Raw genomic sequence first — 25961 nt, 5'->3', positions numbered from 1 at the left:
AAAAGGGAGGCGAGTTGAGCAGGGGATGGGTGGGCACTGCTTCGCTTCAGAATGCTGTACAAGTACTAAGATTGGGGTGTCCAGTCGTTTTTGTCTTATCACTGATTACAAGGGTAGACCTGGTAGAGGCAGCCATGCCAGTGAGGAGGAGCTGATGACACGGGCTTGACCCCTGCCACACACGCCGTGCCCTCCTGGGGTGTCAGTTTACTCCTCTGGAAGATGGGGAAACCATCAGTCTCTACCGCATAGCAACTGCCCTGAGGGATACATGAGCCGAGTTACGCAAAATAGCAGCTCTAGGCCTGGTGCATTGGGATGCCCAGGGAAATCATCTTGCCTTTCTGTAATGTTTTTCAGTTTCTTCAGAGTGCTTTTATGTATTGTTTCACTGGAAGTTCACAGTCATGTAACCGTAAATGACTTGTTGAGGATTTACAAATGACTACTACTGTCTGTCTTTGACAGTTTGGCAGGTGAAAGATTGAAAAAGAAACTTGACCAAGGACTCAAACTACTAACAAAACACCAAAAACCATTTTTATGCAGCACGGTTATTTGAAGCCAAGTTTGTCTGACCAAGAGCCCTGCTCTTCTTGGACTGCGTGTTGGTTGTATTTCCATCCTGCCAGGCAGTGGTCCAGGGACTAGAAATGCAGTTAAGAACAAAGCAGACAAAATCACTGCCTTTATGTAGTTTGCATTTTAGTTGGAGAAACAGCACACAAATTATATTAGATGATCAGAGATGCTATGGAGAAAAATGAATGAAGAAAAAAGAGCAGGGGTGGAGAGAGGGGTGGTTTTGAAGGGGCCAGTCAGGGAAGGACTTGGCCTGAGTCTCCTTTGCTTGTGGGAGGGTATCAGGCACAGGGAACAGCGCTTCCCCCACCCAAGGGAGAGCCCGGCCTAGGGATCGAGCAGCCATCAGAACCAGAGCCGAGTGACAGGGCTGGGAAGTGCAGAGTGTGTTTGTGGTGGGTGGGGCGGGGAGAATCACAGGGAGAGGGGCTGCTGGAGGTGAGAGAGCAGTGAGAACAGGCCAGATTCTGGACTCATTCTCAAGGGAAAGTCAGGACTTACTGATGAGCTGGGTGTGGCATGTCTGCGGTAGAAGAAAAAGAATGACCTCTGAATAGAGAAAACGTGTACACTTACTCCCATTTTACAGACTGGAAAACTGAGGTTGGGAGAGGAAAAGTGGAAGGTGCCAAGGTCATCTAGCTAGACAGTCTATAAAGCTAGGGTATTTGCCCAAGTGTTTGTGCTCCACACTGCTTAGGCTTTCACTGCAGGCCTTCTGCCGTACCTCACTCACCCACTGGAAGACTAAGTCAGCTGACCCCACCTGGCCCCTAGAACTGTCTTGTTTCTTCAGTGATTAGTGAACATTAATCTGCACTGTGGAAACTGTCACTTCGGAAACTTTCTCAGGGTGCAGCTCAGTCAGAGCTAGTTTTCTAAGTGTTTATGAAAACTCAGATCATTCAGTAGATGAAGGTCCTGATTTCCAGACAATTTGATCCTGCTACCTCCTGTGGAAGTGTAGCCTTTTTTCAATGGAATCTCTTTCTCATTAGACTCCTGTAAATTGTGAATTAGTGCATTATCACCACTGGCTTCCCCGAACCGCCCCCCCCCCCTACTGATTTCCATGGCAACAGCCAGATCAAATGGTAAAGACTTCTCCCTGGAAAACGATGTTCAGGGGGTTTTTGAGGGAAAAGTGTCATTTTCAGGGCTTTGGTGTAGGCAGGAGGCCCAGGTACCTTTCATTTCCTGCATTTCCCTCCTTTGGCTCAGTAGCCATGGCTGAAAAATGGTGGAAGGAATGCCGTTAGTGCCAGGCTGTGCCAGATCAGTGTTGGCGGACATGTGCAGATTCCTGCCGCTTCGGGCCTCCTTAAAAAAGCGTTTGCATGCATCTTCCTTACGCAGGAGTGGTTGAACTTTCCAGCTGCTAGCCAAGGTAGCTGTTGGGCACAGTAGCCGAGTGGCTGCTCCAGGATCTCTGGTTAGAGATGAATGAGCTTTAGTGGTATTCTTTTATTTATTTTGGTTTTGGGTTTTGTTTTTTCTAGGCAAATAAGAAAGACTCACGCGTGTACAAAAAGCTTGTATTTACTTCCTCAAGACTTTCTCCCCCACCCCAATATACATACCAGGACAGTGCCCTAGGCTGAGTGACCTCATGTTCTCTGCCTGCAACCACTCTGACCTCAGCATAGGGGGCCCAGGTACCACACGGTATCCAGGCTCTTACAGAGCTCATGCACACTTCTCAAACAAGGCAGCCTTTCTCCAGGGCCTCACTCAAATCCACCAGCATTAGGCAACAGACACACCTCCAGCATCACACTCCAGAGGGAAGCCGCGTGAGACAGAAGCCCTGCTGTGTGGCCATTGCCTCCCACTGGGGACAGACGCACACTCGTGTGCACATGCACACCCAGAGCTGGCTACCCGCTCCCCACCTCTCTGCATTCCCTTCGCCTGGACCAGGCACTGCATTGACGCGAGCCAGGCACTGCCTCTCTTCCATGGTGAATCAGCCAGCAAGTTTGCAGTCTGCCAGGCCGTGCCAGGGGTCTGGAGAGTTTCCATTTGCTTCTAGACTTTGTGCTCAGCTCCAGGGACATTCCGCCCCTGCATTGTTCATCTTTGAGGCAGCTTACTTGTATGTTTCTCTCTCAGATACAGACCCTGATCTTCCCTGAATGAGACTGAGCCTGGCAACAGCGAGGGGATGTGACGGGAGGGAGGGTGGTTGGAGCCCAGGAACTCTGTCCTCACCACAGAGGTGTCCTCTGATTCCAAGCTCACTGCCCTGACATCCAGTGCACTGTCCCACGCATGGGGAGACGGTCTACCATCTGGTATCCTAACTGGGACAGAGATACTCAGATCAGTGGCTGTGACTCACCATACACCTAGGGTCATAAAAGTAAGCTGGAGGAAGGCCTGTGGAGCAGCTGGCCCCACCTGGGCTCACAAGAGGGAGGCTTTGAAGACGAGGAGGCTACAGCTGGGTTGTAGGGGCTTCCCGAGTATAGATGGGCACCCAAGCCATAGGAAGGCATAGGTAAAGCCTGCGCCCTTGTGGAGACCAGGTATGTTGGGCATCGTTGAGAGGGGCTCTGTCTGGCACTCAGGCACACAGGATGGGCATCAAGGAGTGGGAGGCGGCTTGTGAAAGAGGCGCTCGTCTTCTGTCTCCCCGTGTCTCCCTGGTTTCCTTTATTTGGCTTGAATTCATCATTTTAATCGTAGTCCTGTCTGTGCACGGTAAGGAAAACTTGAGAATCTGACGTACATAATATGATCTTCGAACTAATTGTCAAGATGTTGATCATCACCCATTGTCACAAATCGTTTTCAGTAGTTATCATTATTTTAGTGTAAGAATTCTAGGCTCAGTTTACACAATGTGTTGCGTTTATTTTATTTTTTTTAATTTTTAGTTGTTTTTAGAGAGCGTGTGTGCAGGTGGAGTGGAAGGAGGGGCAGAGGGCGAGGGAGGCAGAGACTCCTAAGCAGGCTCCATGCCCAGCATAGAGCCTGAAGTGGGGCTCGATTTCACGATCCTGAGATCATGACCTGAGCCAGAATCCAGAGTCAGACGCTTAACCAACTGATCCACCCAGGTGCTCCCAGAGTTTGTTTCTTTTTTTTTTTTTTTAAAGATTTTATTTATTTATTTGACAGAGAGAACTCACAAGTAGATGGAGAGGCAGGCAGAGAGAGAGAGAGAGAGGGAAGCAGGGACTCGATCCCAGGACCCTGAGATCATGACCTGAGCTGAAGGCAGCGGCTCAACCCACTGAGCCACCCAGGCGCCCCCCAGAGTTTGTTTCTTTTAAAAAGTTCACGACAGCAGCCTGGCTGAAATGACCGGAGGGAAGCCGTGGGGCCCTGTATGCCGAACTCAGGGCCATGGCCTGGGGCTGGACGGTTCTGTGGAGTACCTGCAGCGCAGCTTGTCCCCATGGGATAGGCTGCAAATGTAAAAGGCATGTCAGGTTTGAAGACTTGGTACAAAATGAGGAATAGAAGTATTTCATTTAAAAAAAAAAAAAAAGTTGCTTAGCTGAGAAAGAAGACCTGTCCCCTGATGGTAGTTCCTAGAAATCCAGATTTGCAAGTCCTTGCAAAAGGCAAGAGCAGACAGCACTCTCCCACTGCGATCTCACACTGGCCTTCTTCCTTCCCACCACACTGGCTTCCTTGACTTTGCTTTGGGATTTTCCAAGTCATCATTGGCTTCACCGTCTCTGTTGCTCTGTCGTCAGCTTGACCTGCACAGATAGCATCCTTGACTTTCAGTTCCCCTCGCCATTCCCCTGAGGCGGCACCTGGGTACCACTCTCCAGCTACCCCACTGTTTCCCCAGCCGGTTTCCGGGGCCTGGTGTCCGTCCCCAGCCCCTCCCTCCCGCTGCTGTGGTGGAGCCCTCCTCCTCCAGCGGGGCTCCCACCACATGCGCTGCCATCATCACCAAACCCTCTTTTAGTGAGTCCCAACCATGAATCAAGGATGCGAGGAACTTGCCACACATCCCCTCACCTCACTCTCCAAAGAGAAAGAAAATAGTTTGTACAACAGGAGGAGGAAACTCCGAGAGCGGAAGTTGCTGGGTCCCATGTCTGTAGAGGGGCAGGGCTAGAATTCAGACCAGGCTCTGGGACTCTGAAACCCATTCTGTAGCGTCAGTGTCTTCAAAACCTGTTACTTCCTACTCAGAATGCTGAAGGAGCCACCCACTGCTTACTGTGGACCCTTGAGGCCCCCGCATCCCCCACCTTGCTTTTCAGGTCTCCTCTTGCACTGGATGGATGGGTGTCCATACACCACGTGCTTTGGATCCAGCCACGTTTTGTTCTCAATCCAGAGCCATCTCAGTATCTTAACAAGCCAGCTGCTATCCCATAGGCTCTCCCCGTCTTCTTCACAAGGAGTGTTCTTCTCTTTATAATTCCCTCTGCTGGATGACAAATTAGCCTTGGTGAGAGTAGCCCACTGTCCCTGGAAGGAGACATCTGAATGCCAAGGTGGGCAGTCCAGAATGCTGCAGCCACCCTTTAAAGATCTTTCTCCCTTCTTTGACAAAGGTCCTATGTCATGCCTGACCCCGGTATTATAGATTCCAACCTTTTCACCTTATGGACAACTGGAGAGAATGGCCTCATGTTTCCACTTAGGACACTACCAACGCAGGACTTAGAAATATGATCTGCATTTATATATTCTATGTCCACCGTGGAGCACACATTGTCAGCCACATCACACTTAGTTTCCTCAGTATCCTAAGTGACAGAATAATGCTGTGGGTTAACATCGGCAGTATTCTCTGAGATGCTCTCCTTCCCGCTCACTGTAAACTCAACCCTGGCTCCTCGCACAACTGCTACCTTTGGATCGATAGAGCTGCGGGAGTTTTCTAATGATTTCTTATTCTGGGTAAGACAAAAGTGATTGCTTCCCCTTAGGAGTATGTTCTCAAAGGTCATTAATTTTTTTTGTTACCTGTGTCCTTTTAACCATAAACCTTGCTGTTTCTTTTTTAGTCTCTTCAGATGGAGGTACTGAGTCCGCGGCCTTAGTGGATGACAACGGCAGTGAGGAGGACTATAGCTATGAAGACCTGTGTCAGGCCAACCCCAGATACCTACAGCCAGGCGGGGAGCAGCTGGCCATCAACGAGGTACTTGAGTCACACTCAACAGGGGCAAATCTTTGATACCCAGTTTTCAGGGTGCCGAATCACTTCAGACTTTGCCCTCTTGCTTCTTTTCTTTTTCTTTCTTTCTCTTTCTTTTTAAAAAAGATTTATTATAAGAGTGAGTGAGTACGAGTGGGAAGAGGGGCAGAGGGAGAGAATCTCAAGCAGACTCCCCACCGCTGAGTGTGACCTGAGCCGGATGCCTAGCTGACTGAGCCACCCACACACCCTCTCTTGATTATTTCTTACCAAACATATTCTAACACCTTGAACTCTGACATTCTAGCATTTCTGAGAACAGTTTATGTGACTGAATTTTCCAGATAACTATGCTGGTTATCACTCTAAGTAAAAGAGCAGCAACTGCTGCTTGGTGTTCGGGTAGCGCTTTTCAGCTTACAAAATGCTCTTCATGATGTTATCTCGGAACAGCCAGTCTAAGAGGTAGATGTTATAATTAATACCCATATTATAACAAACATTGAAGCTAAGAGGCCACATCATTTGCTCACAAATGGCAGAGCTGAAATTAACCACGTATTTCTCACTACAGATCTGGTGTTCTTTCCACCTCTGTGTGTCTTCACCCCTTCTTATGGAAATCCTTCCAGAAGGCACTTACCAGTTTTTGCATTCTTAGTTAGAACCTGTGGAGTGTCCATTCTCAGTGAGCTAGCATCTCCATTAGTAATACCTGCTGTTACTGTAGAGTGTGACAGTGTCCCCGGGGGCTGAGGGGACCTGCAGCGCCCCCACCCATGGCTGACTGACAGACAAGCTGTGTCTGTGCTTTCCTTTTTAAAGGAATCTGCTAAGAATCTGGAGATCAAGCTGGCCGTGGACTATAAAGTTAGACTAACAGTTTATTCAGACTGTGAATGAAGTCTGACAGCCAGAGATCACAAGCAGGCAGAGAAGCAGACAGAGAAGGTGGGGGAAGAAGGCTCCCCGCTGAGCAGGAAGCCCGATGTGGGGCTTGAACCCAGGACCCTGAGATCATGACCTGAGCCGAAGGCAGAGGCTTAAACCACTGAGCCACCCAGGCACCCCAGACTGTGAATGAAGTCTGAGGAGTAAGTTCTAGGTGAAGTCCTGAGGGTCTTGCAGTCAAGTATGCGCACAACCGTTAGAGGCCTGGCTCCGTGTTGTTTGCTCAGAAGCCATTTTGGTGGTGAATATTCCAGCTATTCACATTCATTAAATAGCTGACATACGGCTGAGTGAGCCATTTTTTATACTTTCTTTAAAAAAGAGTAGATTCGGGGTTTCCTTTAAGAACATATGAGAGACGCCTACCTGATTTTGTTTTCCTGAATATGGAAACTCGTTTTGTGTAACAATCAAACGCTAAGTATTGACTGCAAGCCAATGGCATGTACGAGGTAGGAGATGTCCTTGTCCCCCAGGAGAGCTCACAGCGTACCCCTTGCTCTTCTTCCACCTGGTTTTGCACTAAGCACTTGTCCCCACTGCAGCTGATCAGCGATGGCAGTGTGGTCTGTGCAGAAGCCTTATGGGACCACGTGACCATGGATGACCAGGAACTGGGCTTCAAGGCAGGAGATGTCATCCAGGTCCTGGAAGCCTCTAACAAGGACTGGTGGTGGGGCCGGAATGAGGACAAGGAGGCCTGGTTCCCCGCAAGCTTTGTCAGAGTAAGTGTGTGGCACTTACAAACCCTTCTCACGACGATCTGTGGGGGAGTGGTAGAGTTGGCATGTCAGGCTCGAGCCCCCTCAATCCAGGTTCAGTTCTCTTTGTAATCAGTTTAATGAAAGTTTTCAGTAATTAGACTGGATTGAAGGAAACACTTCAACCATGGTCAACTAGTTGTTTAACATTGCTGCTGTGGTTGGAGCCACTGGCCCCGCTGTGGTTCTGTGAGTACGTGAAGTCTTAGCCTCGGGCCAGGCTGCCTTCCTCACAGCCACAGAGAAGCGGAAACCCTGGGGGGCCTTCCGCCTGCTTCTGGTACTGCCTTCCCCCAAGTCACTTGTCACCTTTGTGTGGCCCGCAGTTGCGTGTCAATCAGGAGGAGCTGTCGGAGAATTCCAGCAGCACCCAGGGCGAGGAGCATGAGGAAGATGCCGGTAAGAACCACCACAAACACTCGGAGAGCAAGCACCAGATGAGGACCAATGTCATCCAGGAGATCATGAACACTGAGCGCGTGTACATCAAGCACCTCAAGGACATCTGTGAGGTAAGACCCAGACCCTGTGGACTCCCCAAGGTGGTCCTCAGTCAAACGCTCATTTTATACACCTTTCCGTAGCCCTCCCTTCTCCTCACGCCTTTTGGTCCATGTGGTCCCTGCATAGACTCCGCCCTCTTTCAGTGCTTGTCTGCCCCCATGAGCATCAGTGGCTCTCTGTTGTGGTCGGTTTTCTGGGCGCTATGCTGCTAGTGCTCTGAGGACTGACCTCCCGAGATGATTCAGAGTGAATGCCTTTCAGGGGAGGCAACATCCTTTCAGTGAAACCCACATGATGTTATAAAGGTCTGTCACTGTTTACAATCAGACTCATAGATGAGGTTCTGAGCCATTTAGATGCAGACCAAAAAAAAAAGAAAAATCGGTTTTACCTAGTGATATCCAAGGCCATGTTCTGCAGTGTCATGGCATTCTATTAGGCAATAAATTTTACTTGTCCAGTGACAGTCTTTGTCTCTGTGGGTTCTGTACGAGCCTGACACGGCACTGGTGTTGGCATCTCCTCATTCCACTGTCCTGGCTGTAAATGTTGAGTTCTGCACTCTCAGCTCGGCTGCAAACATTCAGCGCTGAAGACAGGCTAAAGTGAGACAAATGCCTATTTTGGAATCGGAATAACTGGCCCCATAAAGATAGAGCGATGTTTAGCTAATTTTTTTTTCTTTTTTATTTATTTGACAGGGAGATAGAGAGCACAAGAAGGCAGAGCAGCAGGTAAAGGGAGAGGGAGAAGCAGGCTTCCCACTGAGCAGGGAGCTCCATGTGGAGCATGATCCCAGGACCTGGGGATCATGACCTGAACCGAAGGCAGCCACTTAACTGACTGAGCCACCCAGGCACCCAATGTTTAGCTTATTGATGCTAACTATCTTGTTCCCTATAAGTGTCTAGTTAAAGGAGTTTCTTTAATTCACCATTTTAGGAAAAGAAGTCATGGCTAACGATTGTTGGGCTTTGACTTTGTGCCGTCCCTTGACCTGGATTAACTCCTACAAACACTCTCATCAGCTTGTCCTATTACCACGCCCCCTGCTCCCCCTTACAGATGAGGGAACTGAGGCATATCGTAGCTACTGTGGTGGGGCTAGGACTTAGATCAGTCTGCCTTAAAGCCTGTGTTTTGAACCTTCTATTGTCTTTCTGTTACAGTTCATACCAAATAGTCAGTGGTATGTATTTTATCAGCCAGTCTGCTTAGGCTGTGTAATTAGGGCTGATGATTTGGGGATACTTATTACACATATCTATGGCCTCTCCTTCCCACCGCACTAACTCCTACCCCAGCCATAGTACAACTAGGGTGTTGTACATGGAGAACGAATAGGACTCTAATCCATGCAGGCCTTGGATTAAAGAGATGCAGCTTTATGTTCTCTATAGAAAGTAGGTGGTGGTAGAATCCTTGGGTAACATGTTCTTGGCTCTTTGCCGTGACACTGAGCCAGCTGCGTGAGCTCTTCATCAGGCTGTGACATGGTGTATTTGGCAGGTCTTCTCGGCTGTAAAATGACATTAGGGATGAGAGAATCTTAAGAGTTTAGAAAAAGTGTGACAGTCCCAATGTTTGCACTTTAAAATATTTAAATATTTAAAATATTTGAAACCAATCAACTTTGTTTCAGGAACATAATCTGAAAACTTCATATAGTTTCTTGCTATACACATCCAGCCACATGCACCTGTTCTCTTTCCTTTTGTTTTTTAAAATATTCTTAGTATCCCGGCGTCTCCGAGGTATGATCATCCCAACAGGGACCCATAGGGTTAAAATAATTTTCTCTAATTAAAATCCCTTCCACAATAATGGCTTTGCATCCCCAATGCTATATTATTCAAATAAATAATTGCTGTAATCTCCAGATTAATTTTTAAAAGTTTACTTTGCTGTTTGCAGGGCTATATTCGACAGTGTCGCAAGCACACCGGAATGTTCACTGTTGCACAACTAGCCACCATTTTTGGAAACATTGAAGATATTTACAAATTCCAAAGAAAGTTCCTGAAAGACCTTGAGAAGCAGTACAATAAAGAGGAACCTCATTTAAGTGAAATAGGATCCTGCTTTCTTCAACATGTATGCACCTGTTACTTCTTCTTTCTAACATCCGGTTAAATAATTTTGAAATGTTTTCCACTCTAGAAAGTAGTCCTTTTTGTTCTGTTTCTTGCTTTGTTTGCTGGATTAATCTCCTAGGGACTGGAGATGTCAGCTGCAAATTAAGTTGTTTCGCTTATGTGGTTATTCTTTACCTAAATACCACAAGATTTCAAAATCTTCCCACTTGTATGCAGTTTTGAGGGTTTTAGGAGGTTGTATTTGGAATAATTTCTCATAATACCTATTAAGTGACTATTGTATGTTAAGCATGGTTTCCGGGGTTTGCTTATATTAGCTTCTGTACTGCTATGGAGAAGGTATGATTATTTTACCCATTTTCCACATGCAGAAACTATAGCCCAGAGAGTAACTGACCCAAGGTCACATCTGAGTAAAGGTCAGGTGTGGATTCAGACCAAGGATACCGAAAACTGCCTCAGAACAGTCTTATGATGATAGCGGGCTTATAACTGGGGATTGACTGCCTATGTTTAATACTAACAGATTTCACAGGAAGGAGACTTCATTCCCAGCCCAGATGGGTGTAATCATTGTGATAGTGACAGCAGTGACAACAGCTGCCTCACGTGGCGCTCTTTGGGTGTTCACAGTGACTACACAGAGGCAGGGTGGGTTAAACAGCCAGAAAGAATGCTGTGGTGGTCCCACGCACGGGAAGATCAGCCCCATGAATGCCCCGGGCCTGTTTGGCCAGAGCAGAAGGTTCTGAGAGAGAGAGAGGCTTCAGAGGTCAGTGAAGGTCAGGCTGCAGGGGGCAGGACCTGGGGAAGGTTGAGCCTCTAGGCTGTGTGGGCCTTGCCGGGGTCCTGGACCACTGGAGAGTCCAGCTGAGGGACAAGGTGTGCTGCTGCTGGGCAGAAGGGGCTGGGGGCTAGGGTGGGCTGGGCCGCAGTACGGCTGCGGAAAGACAGTGATGTGATGCTGGCAGGGGATTTTTGAGCACCAGCTGACGAAACGATTCTTGGCGAACATGGGCAAGTAGCTGTTTGAACTGCTTGCAGACTGCTGGGGCTCAAAGAATTGACAGGTGGGTTGGGAAAACCTGTTTTGTAGGGAAGTAGTCTGGCGGGCAACATGTTGTGTTGAGCAGGGACAAGGATAAACGGTGAGGCAGGACGCAGGCTGAAAGACACACCGCTGCGGGCAGGGTAGGTGTTAGGAGCCGGCCTCCTGGCCTCTGTGGAAACTGGGGGAAGCCCCCCACGCCTGCACAGGTTGGCCAGCAGGGCGGCAGCAGCCTGGAAGTGAGAGGCAGAGGAGAAAGGAAGTGATCCAGGGGCTTTTGAGCAGACATCGGAAGGGACATGTGTGTGGAAGCCAGGTGGCAGGTTGTTAAGGAAAGGACTTGCAGTGAGGGGAGCAGGTGGTGGCTTTGAATCCTGTCTTCATGGTCATGATCACCACCATGTTTATCAGTGAAAGTGAAGAGGAGGAGGGGGAGAGAGTTGGATTTGTGAATAGTGCCTGTCTTTTCCTCAGAGCAGAGCTAGGGCGGACACAGTGGTGGCAGAGGGTCCCTCTCTCCCACGGAAGCCCTGTGCGACTTTTGGGGTACACGGAATGGGGCTTCGAGTGGGACCAGGACGCCAAGTCCTAGCGCTGCCACCCCACAAAGATAGCCCCTCCCCCCACCCTCACCCTTCCAGCCACAACCACACCTGGTCTGTACGTGCTCCCTACCCCCACCTCAGAGAAGAGGTCGTGGCCCGAAGCTGGCCCCTGGTCTGACGCGGCTGTGCTTCTGCTTCCCAGCAAGAGGGCTTCGCCATCTATTCCGAGTACTGTAACAACCACCCAGGCGCCTGCGCGGAGCTGTCCAACCTGATGAAGCAGGGCAGATACCGACACTTCTTCGAGGCTTGCCGCCTGCTCCAGCAGATGATCGACATCGCCATCGACGGCTTCCTCCTCACGCCAGTGCAGAAGATCTGCAAGTACCCTCTGCAGCTGGCCGAGCTGCTCAAGTACACCACGCCTGAGCACAGGTGGGAGCGTCGTGCCTGCTGGCGGATGCGCGCGCCGCACCCACCCTGCGCTGTCAGCCCCGCACCCCAGGTCCCCGGGGCGGCACTCAGGGCTTCACAGAGTGGCGGCGGCCTGCAGGTTTAGGGGCCCTCTTGACGCTCTTGGTCAGTGATTAGCGTCATGGAAGAAATTGTCACTTTGCTTAGAATGTTCAAGATTATAAGGTCTTAAATTGGGTTGTTGGAAGAGGCTCCAGAATATCCATTCCTAGAAACACTAAAAAAGTAAGAATAATCCTTAAACTGTGTCAGGAGCATAGAGGGATTTGTATTGTACTGTTGGTCCTTAAAACTGATGTCTGTTTTATAACTCCTCTTTTGTAGCTACTCAGTAGTTCATAAGAACATTTTTTTTTGAAGATTTTATTTATGTGACAGAGATCACAAGTAGGCAGAGAGGCAGGCTGAGAGAGGGGGGAAGCAGGCTCCCTGCTGAGCAGAGAACCCAATGTGGGGCTCCATCCCAGGACCCTGGGATCACAACCCGAGCAGAAGGCAGAGACTTAACCCACTGAGCCACCCAGGCACCCCAAGAACAATTTTTAAAAGACACCATTGTGAATACAGTTTCAGAGATACTTTGCTCCCCGTCCTACAGCAGCTCCCCCTCAGAGCAGTATCATGTACTGCAACAAAATGCTTCTTTAGAGAAGGGTGAGGACTACCATAGTTTAAACTTCTGGAAGACTGGGGAAATCTTAAGGATATAGCGTAATGCTTTGGGTTAGCTTGGAGAAGCATCCCGTTGAGGTCCTGTCCGGCCCTAAGCCCTTTCTTTTTTTAAAGATTTATTTAAGGAAAGAGACCACATGGAACGGGGGGAGGAACAGAGGCAGAGAGAGGGAGAATCTCCAAGCCGACTCTGCGCCGAGCTTAGAGCTGGACACAAAGCTTGATCTCACAAGCCTGAGATCATGATCTGAGCCAAAACCCAGGAGTTGGACGTTCAACACACTGAGCCATGCAGGCACCCCTAAGACCTTTCAGGCTCAGCCCAGGTGCTTGCCTATCTCCGTGATCATTCCACCCCATCCCCTTGTGTGTGGAGCACAGGGCTTCTCATCACAGTTACCCCAAAGCTCCATTTCCTTGTGTGACTTGCTTTGTCCTTAACTAAGTTCTTCTAGGGGAGCCAAAAAGTTATCCATCGCTTACTTAATAACAACTCCTGGTTTTCTTGCTGTGATTTTTTGTAAGATCTCACCCCTTCAGTGTTGGAATGGACAGGTCATTCAGTGCCATTCCCCGAGATGCACAAGTCCCAAACTGTGTGGCGTCTTTAGGTGGCACTGGTTGGGCATTGCTCTATTCTCACCAGGCCAGAGCTGGAATGCCATTGGGCAAGGTTTTAGGATGAAGCTTACTGTTTTAGGTAAGAGTCAAACCTCAGCTGTGACTCCGTGTCACTGGTACAAAGCTTTCAGTGCGCCTGCAGCCCTTGAACGGACGGTCTTGGAAGGTTCTAGTATGAGAGAGCGGGGACAGGATTGTAGCCAGAGGAAATATGCTGTGCCAAACCACAACAGTTGTGGGTTCTACCAGCTAAGTGTGGCCCTGAGAGCAGTCAGATTATCTGCGGCAGCGCCTGACCCTGGGGGGTGTGCTTCACGGAGCATTCTTTTGCCCTGTCTGCTGCCTGCTGGACTCCTGTGGAGACACAGGGCTTATAAAAGGAATCTTTTTGCAATTAGATTGGAAACTGGAACGAGATAGAGAGCTAGGTTACCAAACAGTAGAAGCTAGATGTGGATGCTAGTATAAAGAATTAAGATTAAAGGAATAAGAGAAAGGAGTTCATTGAAATAGATAAAAGGGAAGATAGCTATATATATTTTTCTTTTTCTGATGGAAAAATAAGAAAACTTGAGTGCAGGGAAAATAGCAAAGTCAAGAGAGCCACAAATTTGCAGAAAATGTTAAAAAAATATACCACGATAAGGAACTATAGAAAATATATAAAAGAATAAGAGGCAGAGACATCTTGACAGACGTGGACAAGCAGATTGGTACATTCCAATATGAGCAAGGTATGACCAGGGGACTATACATCATCCTTTAGTAGTTAGTTTTTCTTTTTTAAGGGCATTTTTCAGTATGAGGCCTTTGCCTATTTTGGCTCTTACCACCCCCCCCCCCGAAATCCTTTTAAAGGAAATGACAGAAAACCCATTTCCTTATCTTCAGGAAAACAAAAAAAAATTTTTTTTTTCGAAAAACGATTATATTCTGTCTCTTCTCTAGAATTGAACATCTTGTAGATTGAATATCTCTAGAACATCTTGTAGGAAAAAATGTACAATTATTTTGTACACTTTCTTCATTGCTGGAGGTCTGGGGTGGGTGGTTGCTCCATTATTTTGGCAGTCCCCTGTGTCTGTTTTGTTCTTCCTTTGTGCTCCGCTGCTGAGTATGAATAGGCCTGTCTAGAGACAGCAGGGTCTGCCTTGTGGGGGAATGCCCAGGGACTTCCCAGGGGCTGAGTCATTTGTGTTTGGTAAATAGACAATAGAATCTGCTTCCAGGGCTTTCTTTCCTTGCTGGGCAGGAGGATATAATTCGGTGCTACTGAGATCCAAAGGCTCTATCTCATAAGACACAGGAAAGTGGGGGTGCCTGGGTGGCTCAGTGGGTTAAAGCCTCTGCCTTCCGCTAGGGTCATGATCCCAGGGTCCTGGGATCGAGCCCCACGTTGGGCTCTCTGCTCAGCAGGGAGCCTGCTTCCTCCTCTCTGCCTGCCTACTTGTGATCTCTGTCTGTCAAATAAATAAATAAATAAAGTCTTTAAAAAAAAAAAAGACACAGGAAAGTGATGAAAAGCAAAGAATTCAGATTATTAGCTGGATGATTGGTTTATATGTCCCCAGATTATTAACTCTGAGCAAAACCTGAATATCATACTTCCCAGTACGAGCCAGGTTCTGTTCTAGTCTGTGTGGCAAGTAGACCTGTAGTTTGTTTCCCTGGTACCTGCAGTTTTAGAGGCTGAGGAACAAGAGCCTCCTCCAGAGGACATTGCAGTTTGCTCTGACTGTAGCATAAGGAAGCACCAGAAACAAAGGTCCCTCAATGAGCTGTGTATGGTGTCAGCATTTACGTAACTCCCCGCGTCGAGCCTCTGTGGCTTGTGTCCTCTTTGTGTCCTTTCCTGATCATGGTAGAAGATGAGACTCAAAGCGAATAATTTCTCTTGAGAATGGTTAGTTATTTTCAAAGTATTTTATATAGCAAAACTGGCTCTCTGAGAAACAAATCAGTCATAAAGACTATCCTTTCTTTATTGAAAATAATCCATTGTCACTGTGACTAAAACTTTATTTCTTGTGGCATTTACTTTCATTCATTGTGATTTCTGAGAAATGAATGAAAAGATTCTTATTCTGAAGAATGCCGGATTGCATTCGGTCATTTCCCTTAACCTATGGAGACTGTGGTCTATTCATGGAGGAAAAGAAAAAGGAAACAATGGCTGTTATTTAAATGCTCCTCTGTCTAGACTATTAGTATACAAATCCAGGATGGAGTTTATTACTTTGTCAGTCCTGTTTCATGGGTTTCAGGTTCTGTGGTTAAAACGAGCCTCCTACTTTACAGTGATTACAACAACATAAAGGCAGCCTACGAAGCCATGAAGAACGTGGCGTGTCTGATCAATGAGCGCAAGCGCAGGCTGGAAAGCATAGACAAGATAGCGCGGTGGCAGGTGTCCATCGTAGGCTGGGAGGTAAGTGTGCACCCCTTCCCGCACCTGCTCCGCTGCCCAGCGCTGCTTACGCCCTCCCTGACTCTAGTCTCATTTGATGACGTTCTGTGACATCCTGTCACTGATACATCATAACTTTATATTCTTGGCTCTAATGGTGTGTATATTTTGAGGCAGGTGGTTGAACTTAACAGTCAGCTACTTTACCAGAAACTCACTTCCACCAAAAAAATCCTCTCTGAAGGATGTCTGTAATTAATTTATTATTTACGCTCTGGCTTTCCTGCTGGAAAGTATGTTCCATGAGACCAACGGGAGAACATTTTTTTAATATTTATTGATTTGAGAGCGAGAGGGTGTGGGGGTGGGGAAAAGTAAAGGGAGAGTCCTACACAGACTGAGTGGAGTGCAGAGTGGGACACGGGGCTCTATCTTGCGACCCTGAGATCACTACCAGAGCGGAAACCAAGGGTCGGACGCTTAACCGACTGTGCCACCCAGGCGCCCCTGAAGAACATTTAGAATACAAATAGTGTGGTGGGTGTATGGACTCTGGACTTTCACTGCCTGTGGTTGAATTGGATATGATCTGGGCAAGATTAAGATTTTCATCCTTAAGATGGGTTTGAAAATAGTAGCTACCTCATAGAGCTCTCATGAGGATACTGGAAGACGGTGGCAGATGCAGTGCTTGGCCCAGGCTGGTCACGCTGGTCCAGCGTGCGTATGTGCACGTACATGTATGCACATTTATTTATAAAAATGACAGCGGTTGTGTTTCCTGCGTGCCTGGCACTAGTCTAAGCCATTTCTATATATGAACTCATTTAATGCTCTCAGTAATCCTGTGGGGTAGGAGCTGCTGTTACCCACATTAACAGATAGGGGAATGGAAACATGGCAGGGTTAAGTGGCTTTGCTCAAACAACGAATGCTGTTCTGATTGTTTTCAGACCAAGCAAAATTCATTGTACATTAAACTAATTGGGCAGAACTCACTGTCCCTAAGAATTAAGAGAGTTTGGACTGGGAAGTTGGGTTTTTAACTAAAGTAGGTTACAGCAGTGAACGTTGGAAAGAAATACTTCTATTTCAGGGGCCATAGAGCCTTCTGGAGCTGGGATGGGCCTTCAGACATCACCGCATTAAACTCTCTTATTTTGTAAGTGAAGAATCTGGGGCACAGAATTGCTCTAGGCAAGCCAGTAGAAGAACTATTTTGGAGTCAAAGTAGTTTTTTGCCTCCACAAAATACTGTGTATGACTGGGATTAAAGGAAGATAAAATCTTATAAATCAGAGGCCGGTGTTGTACTGAGTATCACAGAGTTCCATTGGGTTAACCCCAACCTAATACTGTAAAGATGTGTTTTTTCCTTGTGCTCTTGGACGGTGACATTTAGGGGATAATTCGTTGTCAGAAGTTTTACTGATACCTTGCTGGCTATTTGCTGTCTGGTCTTTTGTTTCCAATATCCTAAGCTAGTTATTCTGGGAGCCACGCTACATACCAGACTGAAAAGCCAGAGCCCGCGAGTCTAGAGCAGTAAGTCCGCCCCACGTAGAAAGCCTCCTTCGTGTCCATGTTCCCCGAGGAGCAGCCATTTCAGACTGACGGGAGTCCATTCATCCTTGTAAGGAAGACAAGGATGTGCTGTCTTCAGACAGCACAGAGACACTGTAACATTTTCCCACTGGGTAGGAAATAAAGAGAAGAAGTTTCACACACAAGGAGATGAACCACCCGTGTTTGGAAGTGCCCTTTTTTAGCCCCGCTGACCTCTGAATGGATCTCCTTTAACTGGAAAGTGGGAAAAAGAGTGTCAGGACTTGTCCTTGTAGCGTGACCCATTCTCACACAATCTGAACGGGAAGGTCTTAAGATGCGTGTTCATCCTCGCAGGGGCTGGATATCCTAGACCGCAGCTCTGAGCTGATCCATTCCGGGGAGCTGACCAAGGTCACCAGGCATGGCAAGAGCCAGCAGCGGACGTTCTTCCTATTCGACCACCAGCTGGTGTCCTGCAAGAAGGACCTGCTGCGCAGGGACGTGCTCTACTACAGGGGCCGCACAGACATGGATGACGTGGAGCTAGTGGACCTGGAGGACGGCCGGGACAAGGACTGGAACCTCAGCGTGAAGAATGCCTTCAAGCTCGTCAGCAAAACCACGGACGAGGTTCATCTGTTCTGTGCCAGAAAGCAAGAGGACAAAGTGCGGTGGCTACAGGCCTGCGAGGACGAGAGGCGGCGCGTGCGGGAGGACCGCGAGATGGGTGAGCAGCGCCTCTGCCGCCCGGCCTCAGGCGCCGGCCCTACAGCCCTGGGACACGGCTCTTCCCAGCCTTCTCCCGGCGGGTACACATCCTTCATACAGCTGACCCTTGAGCAGTGCAGGGGTTGGGGCACCAATCCCCGCGCCAGTCAGAAATCCGTATTTAATGCCGGACTCCCCTAAAACTTCACTAGTCCCAGCCCACTACTGGCCAGAAGCCTTACCGATAACATAGTGGATTAACACACATCTGCTATGTTGTATGTATTATATGCTGTATTGTTACAATAAGGTAAACTGGGGAAATTTCATTAAGAAAATCATAAGGAAGACGAAATACATTTACAGCACTGCCCTGTATTTATCGAGAAAACCCCACATATAAGTGGACCCACGCTGTTCAACCCCATGTTGCTCAGGGGTCAGCTGTGCTTCTGAACTGGCTGCGGGACAGCCCATGACAGACAGAGTTCCTACAAGGCAGCATTTAGTCAGTTGTCCATGTGTTGATACTCAGAGTACCCCACTGCACCCAGGAGCGGGTCCTGCTTGGGAGGATGTCATCCTAGTGTCTGTCCTGGGGACAGTCCTTGCTGCTTCTCCATTTGTAATCTTGTCAACCTCTTACAGTTCCTTGGGGAATAAGGTTCTTTGCTGCAGGTTATGTTGAACACCTCAAGGTTAATATGGGTCATGTTTTAGTTTTACTCTCTAATGGTGTCACTTTTTAAAAATTTTATTTAAATTCAATTAATGAACATATGGTGTATAGTGTATTATTAGGTTCAGAAGTAGAGGTCAGTGACTCATCAGTTGTGTATCACACCCGGTGCTCATTGTATCAGGTGCCCTCCTTAATGCCCGTCACCCAGTTACCCCATGCCCCTGCCCGCCACCCCTCCAGCAGCCCTCAGTTTGTTTCCTATGGTTAGGAGTCTCTTTATGGTTCATCTCCCTCTCTGATTTTGTCTTATTTTATTTTTCGCTCCCTTCCCCTATCCTCCTAGGGAAGTCATACGATAATTGTCTTTCTCTGATTGACTTATTTCACCTGTTTTGAATGTTTGTCATGTCTGTTCCTAAATCCAGGAATGGAAATTTCAGAAAATCAAAAGAAACTCGCCATGTTAAATGCTCAAAAGGCGGGACATGGAAAGTCAAAAGGTAAGTTCTGAAGAAGGCTTCGTCTTCTTATCTTCTTCATGCGTGTCAGCATGGGAATTAAAAGCAGGGAGAATGAAGTCATTAGCACGCTGATGATCAGCTCCCGACAAAGGAGAGACATACGGTTGAAACTCAGAATGATAGGGATCAACCCCCCCCGCCCACCCAGTAGGTGGTTTAGACTAGTCTGCATTTGGGTTTAGGGTGAGTATGCTTCAGTATATGCTGACATTTGAACATGAGCCTGTAAGATGTGTTTTGAACTGGTTGCCGAAGAGCTTCTACACCTCCCTACCCTGAGGTCGTGCTGGCGTTCTTCCTTGGGCCAGCCAGCTCACCATTCCAAGGCAACCCAGCAGCTCTTGTGTGTTTCGGGCATGCATGGAGGAAATCTCCAGCCCCAATGTGCTTATCAGTGCAGGCTGCATTCTAGCGTAGGTAAGAAAAAAGGGTCCAAAAGTCCAGTAGATCAAGAAATGAGCTGGAAAGAAAACACACTAGCTTATTTAGAGCAACGAATCCGTACTCTGCATGCACAGTAGATTGCCTGATGGCTACTGAAGATGACCGGTGCTCAGGTCACACCTCATTCGTTGTCCTGATGAGCAAAAAAATATTTTATTTTATTCATTTTTTTATAGTACTGATAATAACACGTGATCTCACCGAATGGAAATAAAATAATAAGGATTTTTATTCCAAAAATATTTGTTATATTCTTACAACCTTTTCTTCAGATTGACTTCCTACTCTTAAGAACAATTTATCCTCTGAAGTGTGTCCCACTCAGGATTTTCATAACCAAAAGTGCAAAAACAAGACCAGTTAAGCCCAGGATGATGTGCCATCAGCCGAGGGCCAAGAAGAATTCATGACCAAAACAACCCTCAGTGTTCCATTCCCCTGTTCAGAGGCAGAATCCACCCCCCCCCCACTAAGTGATAAGTACCTTTGAGGAGGAAAAAAACCAACTCTCGTTCTTTTTTTGGATCTCCACATCAGTAGCAGGTGACCAGTAAATACCCATTTGTTAGAGTGTATCAGTTTGTGTCAGCATCTGCCAGAAGTCACTGGCTCAGCAGCTAGGCACCTGAATGGAGGGAACATTGGTGGTGGTCGCCTGCTGGGCACCTCTCAGCAGGGAAGGCCGAGAGAGTCTTGTGGCGGGTCAGGGCCAGGATGCCCTCTGGACTGAGTCCTGGCTCACTCTAGGACCCACGCTCTTTCCTCCTGTCACTCTGACTTTCACAGTTAGCTTGCAGTCCTGGAGCTCAGTGTCCCAGGTCTTCTCATTACCTCAGTGCAGATTTGAAAACCTATTCCAGTGAAACCGTTTCGATTATGCGATTCGGTTCGGGGGCCTGTTTTCAGCACGTTACTTATATGAGCTCTTAATTCTCACAGCAGCTGGTAGGTGCTGTTATGTTGGCTCTTAGGTGTACTTTGGGTTCATATGAATTAAGAATCAGCTAAGAACTCAAGTCTTGGTGCTGTTTTTCCCTTCCGGCTAACGAGTGATGCTGGGTCCATGTTCCACCCTTCTCCCCTCTCGAGTTAGGCTACAGCGGATGCCCCGTGGCCCCGCCGCACCAGAACCTGCACCCCCTTCACCAGCGCCACGTCACTGTGCCCACCAGCGTCCCCCAGCAGCAGGTGTTTGCCCTGGCAGAGCCCAAGAGGAAGCCGTCGCTCTTCTGGCACACGTTCAACAAACTCACGCCTTTCAAGAAATGAAAACTGGAGGCTACACGTTGGCTGAGGTGTCTGTAAAGAGGAGAACCATTTCTGTTTCTCTGTGCTCAACCCAGTGCTGAGAATTTCTTTCGGGGACTGGTGAAGAATAGAAGTCTTGGACGTGACCGAGGTGCCTCTGAAGACCCAGCCTCCTCCTAGGAAGGGAGACGGAGTCATGACGCATGGCCTTGATGTCCATGAGACCACTCTGGGCCCTGTGCCAAGATGGCTGGGCCGCAGGAACCAGTGACCTGCTCTGTGGTGATGCTGAGTGGTGATCCCAGTGGGCATCACTGATGATGGGCGCACGCCCTGTTGCTGTTCCTGAGGAGGGACTCGGTGACAATGCCACTTTGGCACGTGGATTCAAAGGGGACAGTCATGATGGGGTTGGTACAGTAGCGTCTCACAGCATGGACAAGCTGTTCCTGTCTTCACAGTATTAGGCGACTTAGCGCCTCAGTGCAGATGGCCGTGGTGTCCCCTGGTGTCCTCTGAATTGTTACCAAGTGGTAGTGCCAGCTTCCCCTGGCAAGATGCGTCCCCTACAGGCTAGAGGGAGAAGCGTGATGAATCCCTTCTGGGGAACACGGTCCGGGGGACTTCAGCATCCTGAAGATGCAGCTGCTTTCCAGGGAGAAAGTGTGAAATCCTGCCACAGGGTAAACTGCCCTTAAGGCAGGTCCCTTCCTGCTGGTGTGTACAGCATGTAACTCCATGGGCAGAAGTCACACCTATGTGCACGTCGTGACCTAAGGAATTAATCAGACCTATCCATTTGCAATATAGAAACCCATTTATTTTAATTATCTGATACAAACGAAACATGCACATGCATCCGTGGAAGGACATCTCAGAGCTCAGTGTGCTTTCCCACCAGTAGTTTCTGGAGTTCCCACCAGAATAAGTAATTAAGTTACAGTGACCTGAACATTCCACCAAGAAAACACGTGGTTCAGAGTAGCCCACCTTCCTCAGGATTCGAAGCTGACTTTGTTGCGTAAGCCCCAATGGTCGTGCTAACCCCACTCTTATTAATCTGTCAGGAGGGTTCTGAAGATTCATTCTTTATTAAGAGACCTTAACAATACATCTAACTCAGACATAGCAGTCTGTTCTAACGAAGGCCACATGGGCTGATATCTGGCGATAGTAATCTCCTCGTTGTCTATGTTGTAAGTGTTGATGAAAATAACTTTTAAATATGTCTGGAGACAAGTTCTGCAAGGGAGAGGCCTTTTAAATGTACTTAGTGCACTGGATGGGGATATTGTCATCCACACTTTGGTTTTCTATGTGAGAATCCCCTTTTTGTACACTACTCAGAGTCCTGTTTTCCAGTAGGCCTGTGCTGGAGAATAAACAAACCTGTAACGTCCTAGACAAAGGTAGAAACTGTACCTCCAGGCGTCTGGTCCCTCCTCCTTCACCCCCACCATCCCCCTACCCAGGGCCGGTCCCGAAGGAGGTGACATCCCACATCAAGAAGACCTAATTCTGGACATCTGGGTGGGCCTTCGAGCATTACCTGGAAATGTTGTCAGGTCTGCCCCCATGATGTGCTCGCTTGGACGTAGGACGGCTACAAGGTGGTGCTGCCCTGGGCTCCCTGATACCCAGTGTCCCAAGATAGAGGCTGCTTCTCTGAGGAAGCTTCCAGGAGGTGCTGTGGCTCCGAGTGTAAGAGTGCGCACATGCGTGCGTGTGTGTGTGTGTGTATACATACACTTGTTTCTTTTGTGGATAGACCTCTCGATTTTAGTTGCATTTATATAACTGACCTAAAATTTTTACCAAGAGCATATAATGACCTATTTTGAAAATTACACTTAAAATGCTTTTTGTGGACCCGTCAGCAATAACTAGGAGTCTCTGTGCTAAACAGAGTTGTTTGTATATGCAACAGTTTTGAATATTTTTTTAACACAAGAAAATTAGGGAAGAAAAGAGAACCATTTGCCTATGTCCCATTTTCAGTGAGGAATCAATTCAAGTAAAGAACCACTTCATGGGCTTCCATTTACTAATGTTTCCTAAGGTGCAATGAAGTGATTTAAGTTCTGTGACCAGTCCCACTGTACTTCCTATCAGAGCCCTGACTTCTGGTTGCCACCTGTCCCTCCAGGGACTCTCCAGAAATAGCAGGAAGCTCGGGCACCGGCGCCTGGACAGTGCCCAGCGCCGCCCCCGTGAGCTCCATGCAGGGTGGGGGGTGGGGTGGGGTCATTTGATCGCAACCCACCCTGAGTAGGTTCTGCTTGGCCTTCTCTGGTGATTTTGAAAAATGAGAACATTTTTTAAGAAGGTAGAATGCCTTTTACTTCTTTTAAATCTGTTTATCTAGTTTGAGTTTTATTACCAGACGCATGAGTTTAGTAAAGAATCGATGGCTCAGTATTCTAATTTTAGATTTGCCCACTTTCCTTCTTGATGTAAGTCCTGTGCTCTACTTGCAAAGAACACGAGAGAAATAAACCAAGAGCCCCCAAATGGATTTTGTATGGATTTCTTGGGAATCTTGTTTTCTCCCTTTTTCCTCATTTTAACCTCGTATTGCATAATGCAGATGCCCCCACAATACACAAACACGCACTCTGTCTGTCACACACACACACACACACACACACAAAGATAGCAAAACGCTTTGACAAATCTCAATTTATTATTTATGTTTCAGAACCTGTTGGAAGACAGTTGAAATGGCCTTGGCCTTGGGTCAAAATCAACCTTCTCGATTTTCATCGTACCTAAAGTGCACAACCTTGCAATAAATCGTAAACTGTCATAAAATGGAATGTTTGTAAAATCTTAGAGAAATTGCATTCTTCGTCCTTGGCCTGCAAGTAAGCAAAAGGTTGGCAGCAATGTGCCAGAGCTTTTCCTGGGGGACCCTTCTTGCTAGGTTGTTTTATTGTTTTTTTGTTTGTTTTCAGAAGCTCTCCTCTTTTCCCCTCGTAGATCTGATTTTGTCATTGAAAACATTTCATCCCTGTCTGCACGAATATGGTTCTGAATACGTTGTACATTTTTATACCTAATCCAGACGAAGACCAACTCCATGCCTGTTCAGAAAATGCCCTCAATCCTACATCACTGTTGTCTGGACACAAAGCAGAAGTGCATTTAATTCACTTTGTATCACAATAGAAGTCTTCTGTAAAAGCCATGATTCAGTATTTATCTGCTGGAAAACTCTCCATGCCCAAACTGCTGATATTTCTCAATACACATCAAGTTAGTTACCTAGCCAGAATAGAAGAGCCTGATTACCTGGAGTTAAGGAGAAAATTGCTGTCTTGTTATTTTATGGAAGATGGGAGAAACTGATGTGTCCCTCACAGGACAGCACTAACAAGTGTGGGTACACGTCCTTCTATGGCTGACAGGCCAGGGATGCTGGCCACAAATCAGCTGGGTCCAACTTTTCAAAAACATTGGTCCCTATAAGCTTAACTGATACATGTTCTTATTCAAATTCCACTTGACTAATGCTCTTATTCTCAGGAGGCTTGCAGTGACAGTAGAGCTCAAACGGTTTTGAGAAGAGTAAGTAGCAACTCTCTGAACTTAAAAGGAAAAACCCAGAAACTTACATATTTGATGCAAATGTTTTTAGCTAGAACATTCTGTAATTTAATAATTGGTCTTTTTGTAAATAATAGCATCAGCTGCATTTAACTTAACTATTTTGCAGCTTTTAGTAACCTTTTCCTTGAACTTAACTCAACATCAAGACAATGTTAAGTCACGTGCCAGCTTCAAAACTGATGAATTTGCTGTTGACAGCTGAAGTATGTTGTACAAGACTGCTATAACTTGACATGTATTTCTGTTGAATGAAGTTTTTGTAAAAAAAAAAAAAAATTTACAATGTTATTTGAATGATTTCTTGTAAATGCTGTGAATCTATATTTGTTGTTTTGTATCTGTATATTAAAGTTAATTTGCCAAACTGGTTCCAGTAATGCATCTGAGTAGTAAAATAAGACTCTATATATATATATATATATATATTTTTTTTTTTTTTTTTTTTTTTTAATTAAAAAAAAAATTTTTTTATGTAGAGAGTGAGTGCTAGGTGGGCTTCTGGCATTTCAAGCTCATTTCCTGTCTGGACATTGATAGACTTCCTTTCAGTAAAAATTCATCCATGGACGAGCAGGCTTAAGCCAGTAGACAGGTATGGAAGAAAGGGCTCCCAGTGAAAAAAGTCACCATGGCTTGGAGAAAGCCAAACCCAAAGTGCTAAGGCCCCCCTCTGTTCTCTAGACGGGGACGGTAGATGACCCGCACATGCCTTTGTATACACTCTTCATTTCAGAGCTGCTGCCCTGGTGGAGATGAGGCCACTTCAACCAGGAGGTTGGCTGCTTACCCTTTGGGGGCAGGGAACATAGAATTTCCGTCTCTAATTAACAGCTCAGAGAAGTTGAGTAAATAGCCCATTGTTTGCTGTGACTGTAATCAGGAAAGTATTCCTATGAAGGTTGCCAAGCAGCAGTCCCCATGTTTGTTTACTCTAAACGTCCACCTACTTCCCAAACTGATCTGCTCCCCCTCCTTGGGCTGCCCTGGTAGAGGGGTTGGCTTAGGGGTGAGGAGGGGAAGAGGGAGCTCTGGGAACCTGAAAGCTTGACGCTCAAGGGTGGCTTCCAGGGACCATGCCGGTGCCCTATGTTGGAAGGGGTGCAAAGAGGGCAGTGGAAACTTTCTAGAAGAGCCGAGGGGGTGACGACCTCTCATGACAGCCACCTGCTCTGTGCACTGGGGAAGCAAGCTGACATGAGTAATCCTCCGTAGGAGCGTGTGGTCAGAGGGAGACAGGAACATAAAGGTGTCGTCAACATTTTCAGCGTGAATTACGCAACACTAGGGGTGTGTGCAAGTTACATGGGCTTCAGCGTTCTGGGAGCCGAGTCTTCTCATCTGGTGTCAGGGAAGGAAGGTGGCCCGGGAGGCGAGGCCCGAGCAGCATCCCGGAGGAGTAACCCAGCACGGCAGGGCCCCTGGGT

The 25961-nt window shown here is 47.4% G+C and overlaps 1 protein-coding gene across 12 annotated transcripts in view; it reads left to right on the top strand.

The window, feature by feature from the left end:
- Nucleotides 1-24904, top strand: part of SPATA13 (spermatogenesis associated 13) — a 334233-nt gene extending 309329 nt beyond the window's left edge. For 8 of the 12 annotated variants that reach the window (XM_013046785.2, XM_013046787.2, XM_013046788.2 and 5 more), the window contains 9 exons: nt 5565-5701; nt 7195-7374; nt 7737-7922; nt 9829-10008; nt 11806-12038; nt 15669-15798; nt 17680-18052; nt 19141-19215; nt 20774-24904. In XM_013046785.2, the coding sequence (XP_012902239.1) occupies nt 5565-5701; nt 7195-7374; nt 7737-7922; nt 9829-10008; nt 11806-12038; nt 15669-15798; nt 17680-18052; nt 19141-19215; nt 20774-20949 (1670 nt within the window). In that variant the 3' untranslated portion in view covers nt 20950-24904. Of the gene's footprint in view, nt 1-5564; nt 5702-7194; nt 7375-7736; nt 7923-9828; nt 10009-11805; nt 12039-15668; nt 15799-17679; nt 18053-19140; nt 19216-20769 lie in introns of all 12 variants that reach the window. The other 4 variants (XR_001176658.2, XM_013046794.2, XM_013046786.2 and 1 more) reach the window with 4 other exon arrangements.
- The last annotated feature ends 1057 nt before the right edge of the window (nt 24905-25961 follow it).

The sequence above is a fragment of the Mustela putorius genome, unplaced genomic scaffold (genome assembly GCF_011764305.1).
Source record: "Mustela putorius furo isolate JIRA1106 unplaced genomic scaffold, ASM1176430v1.1 tig00004035_pilon_pilon_pilon, whole genome shotgun sequence".
NCBI lineage: Eukaryota > Metazoa > Chordata > Mammalia > Carnivora > Mustelidae > Mustela > Mustela putorius.
This window is presented reverse-complemented; position numbering and strand designations above follow the sequence as displayed.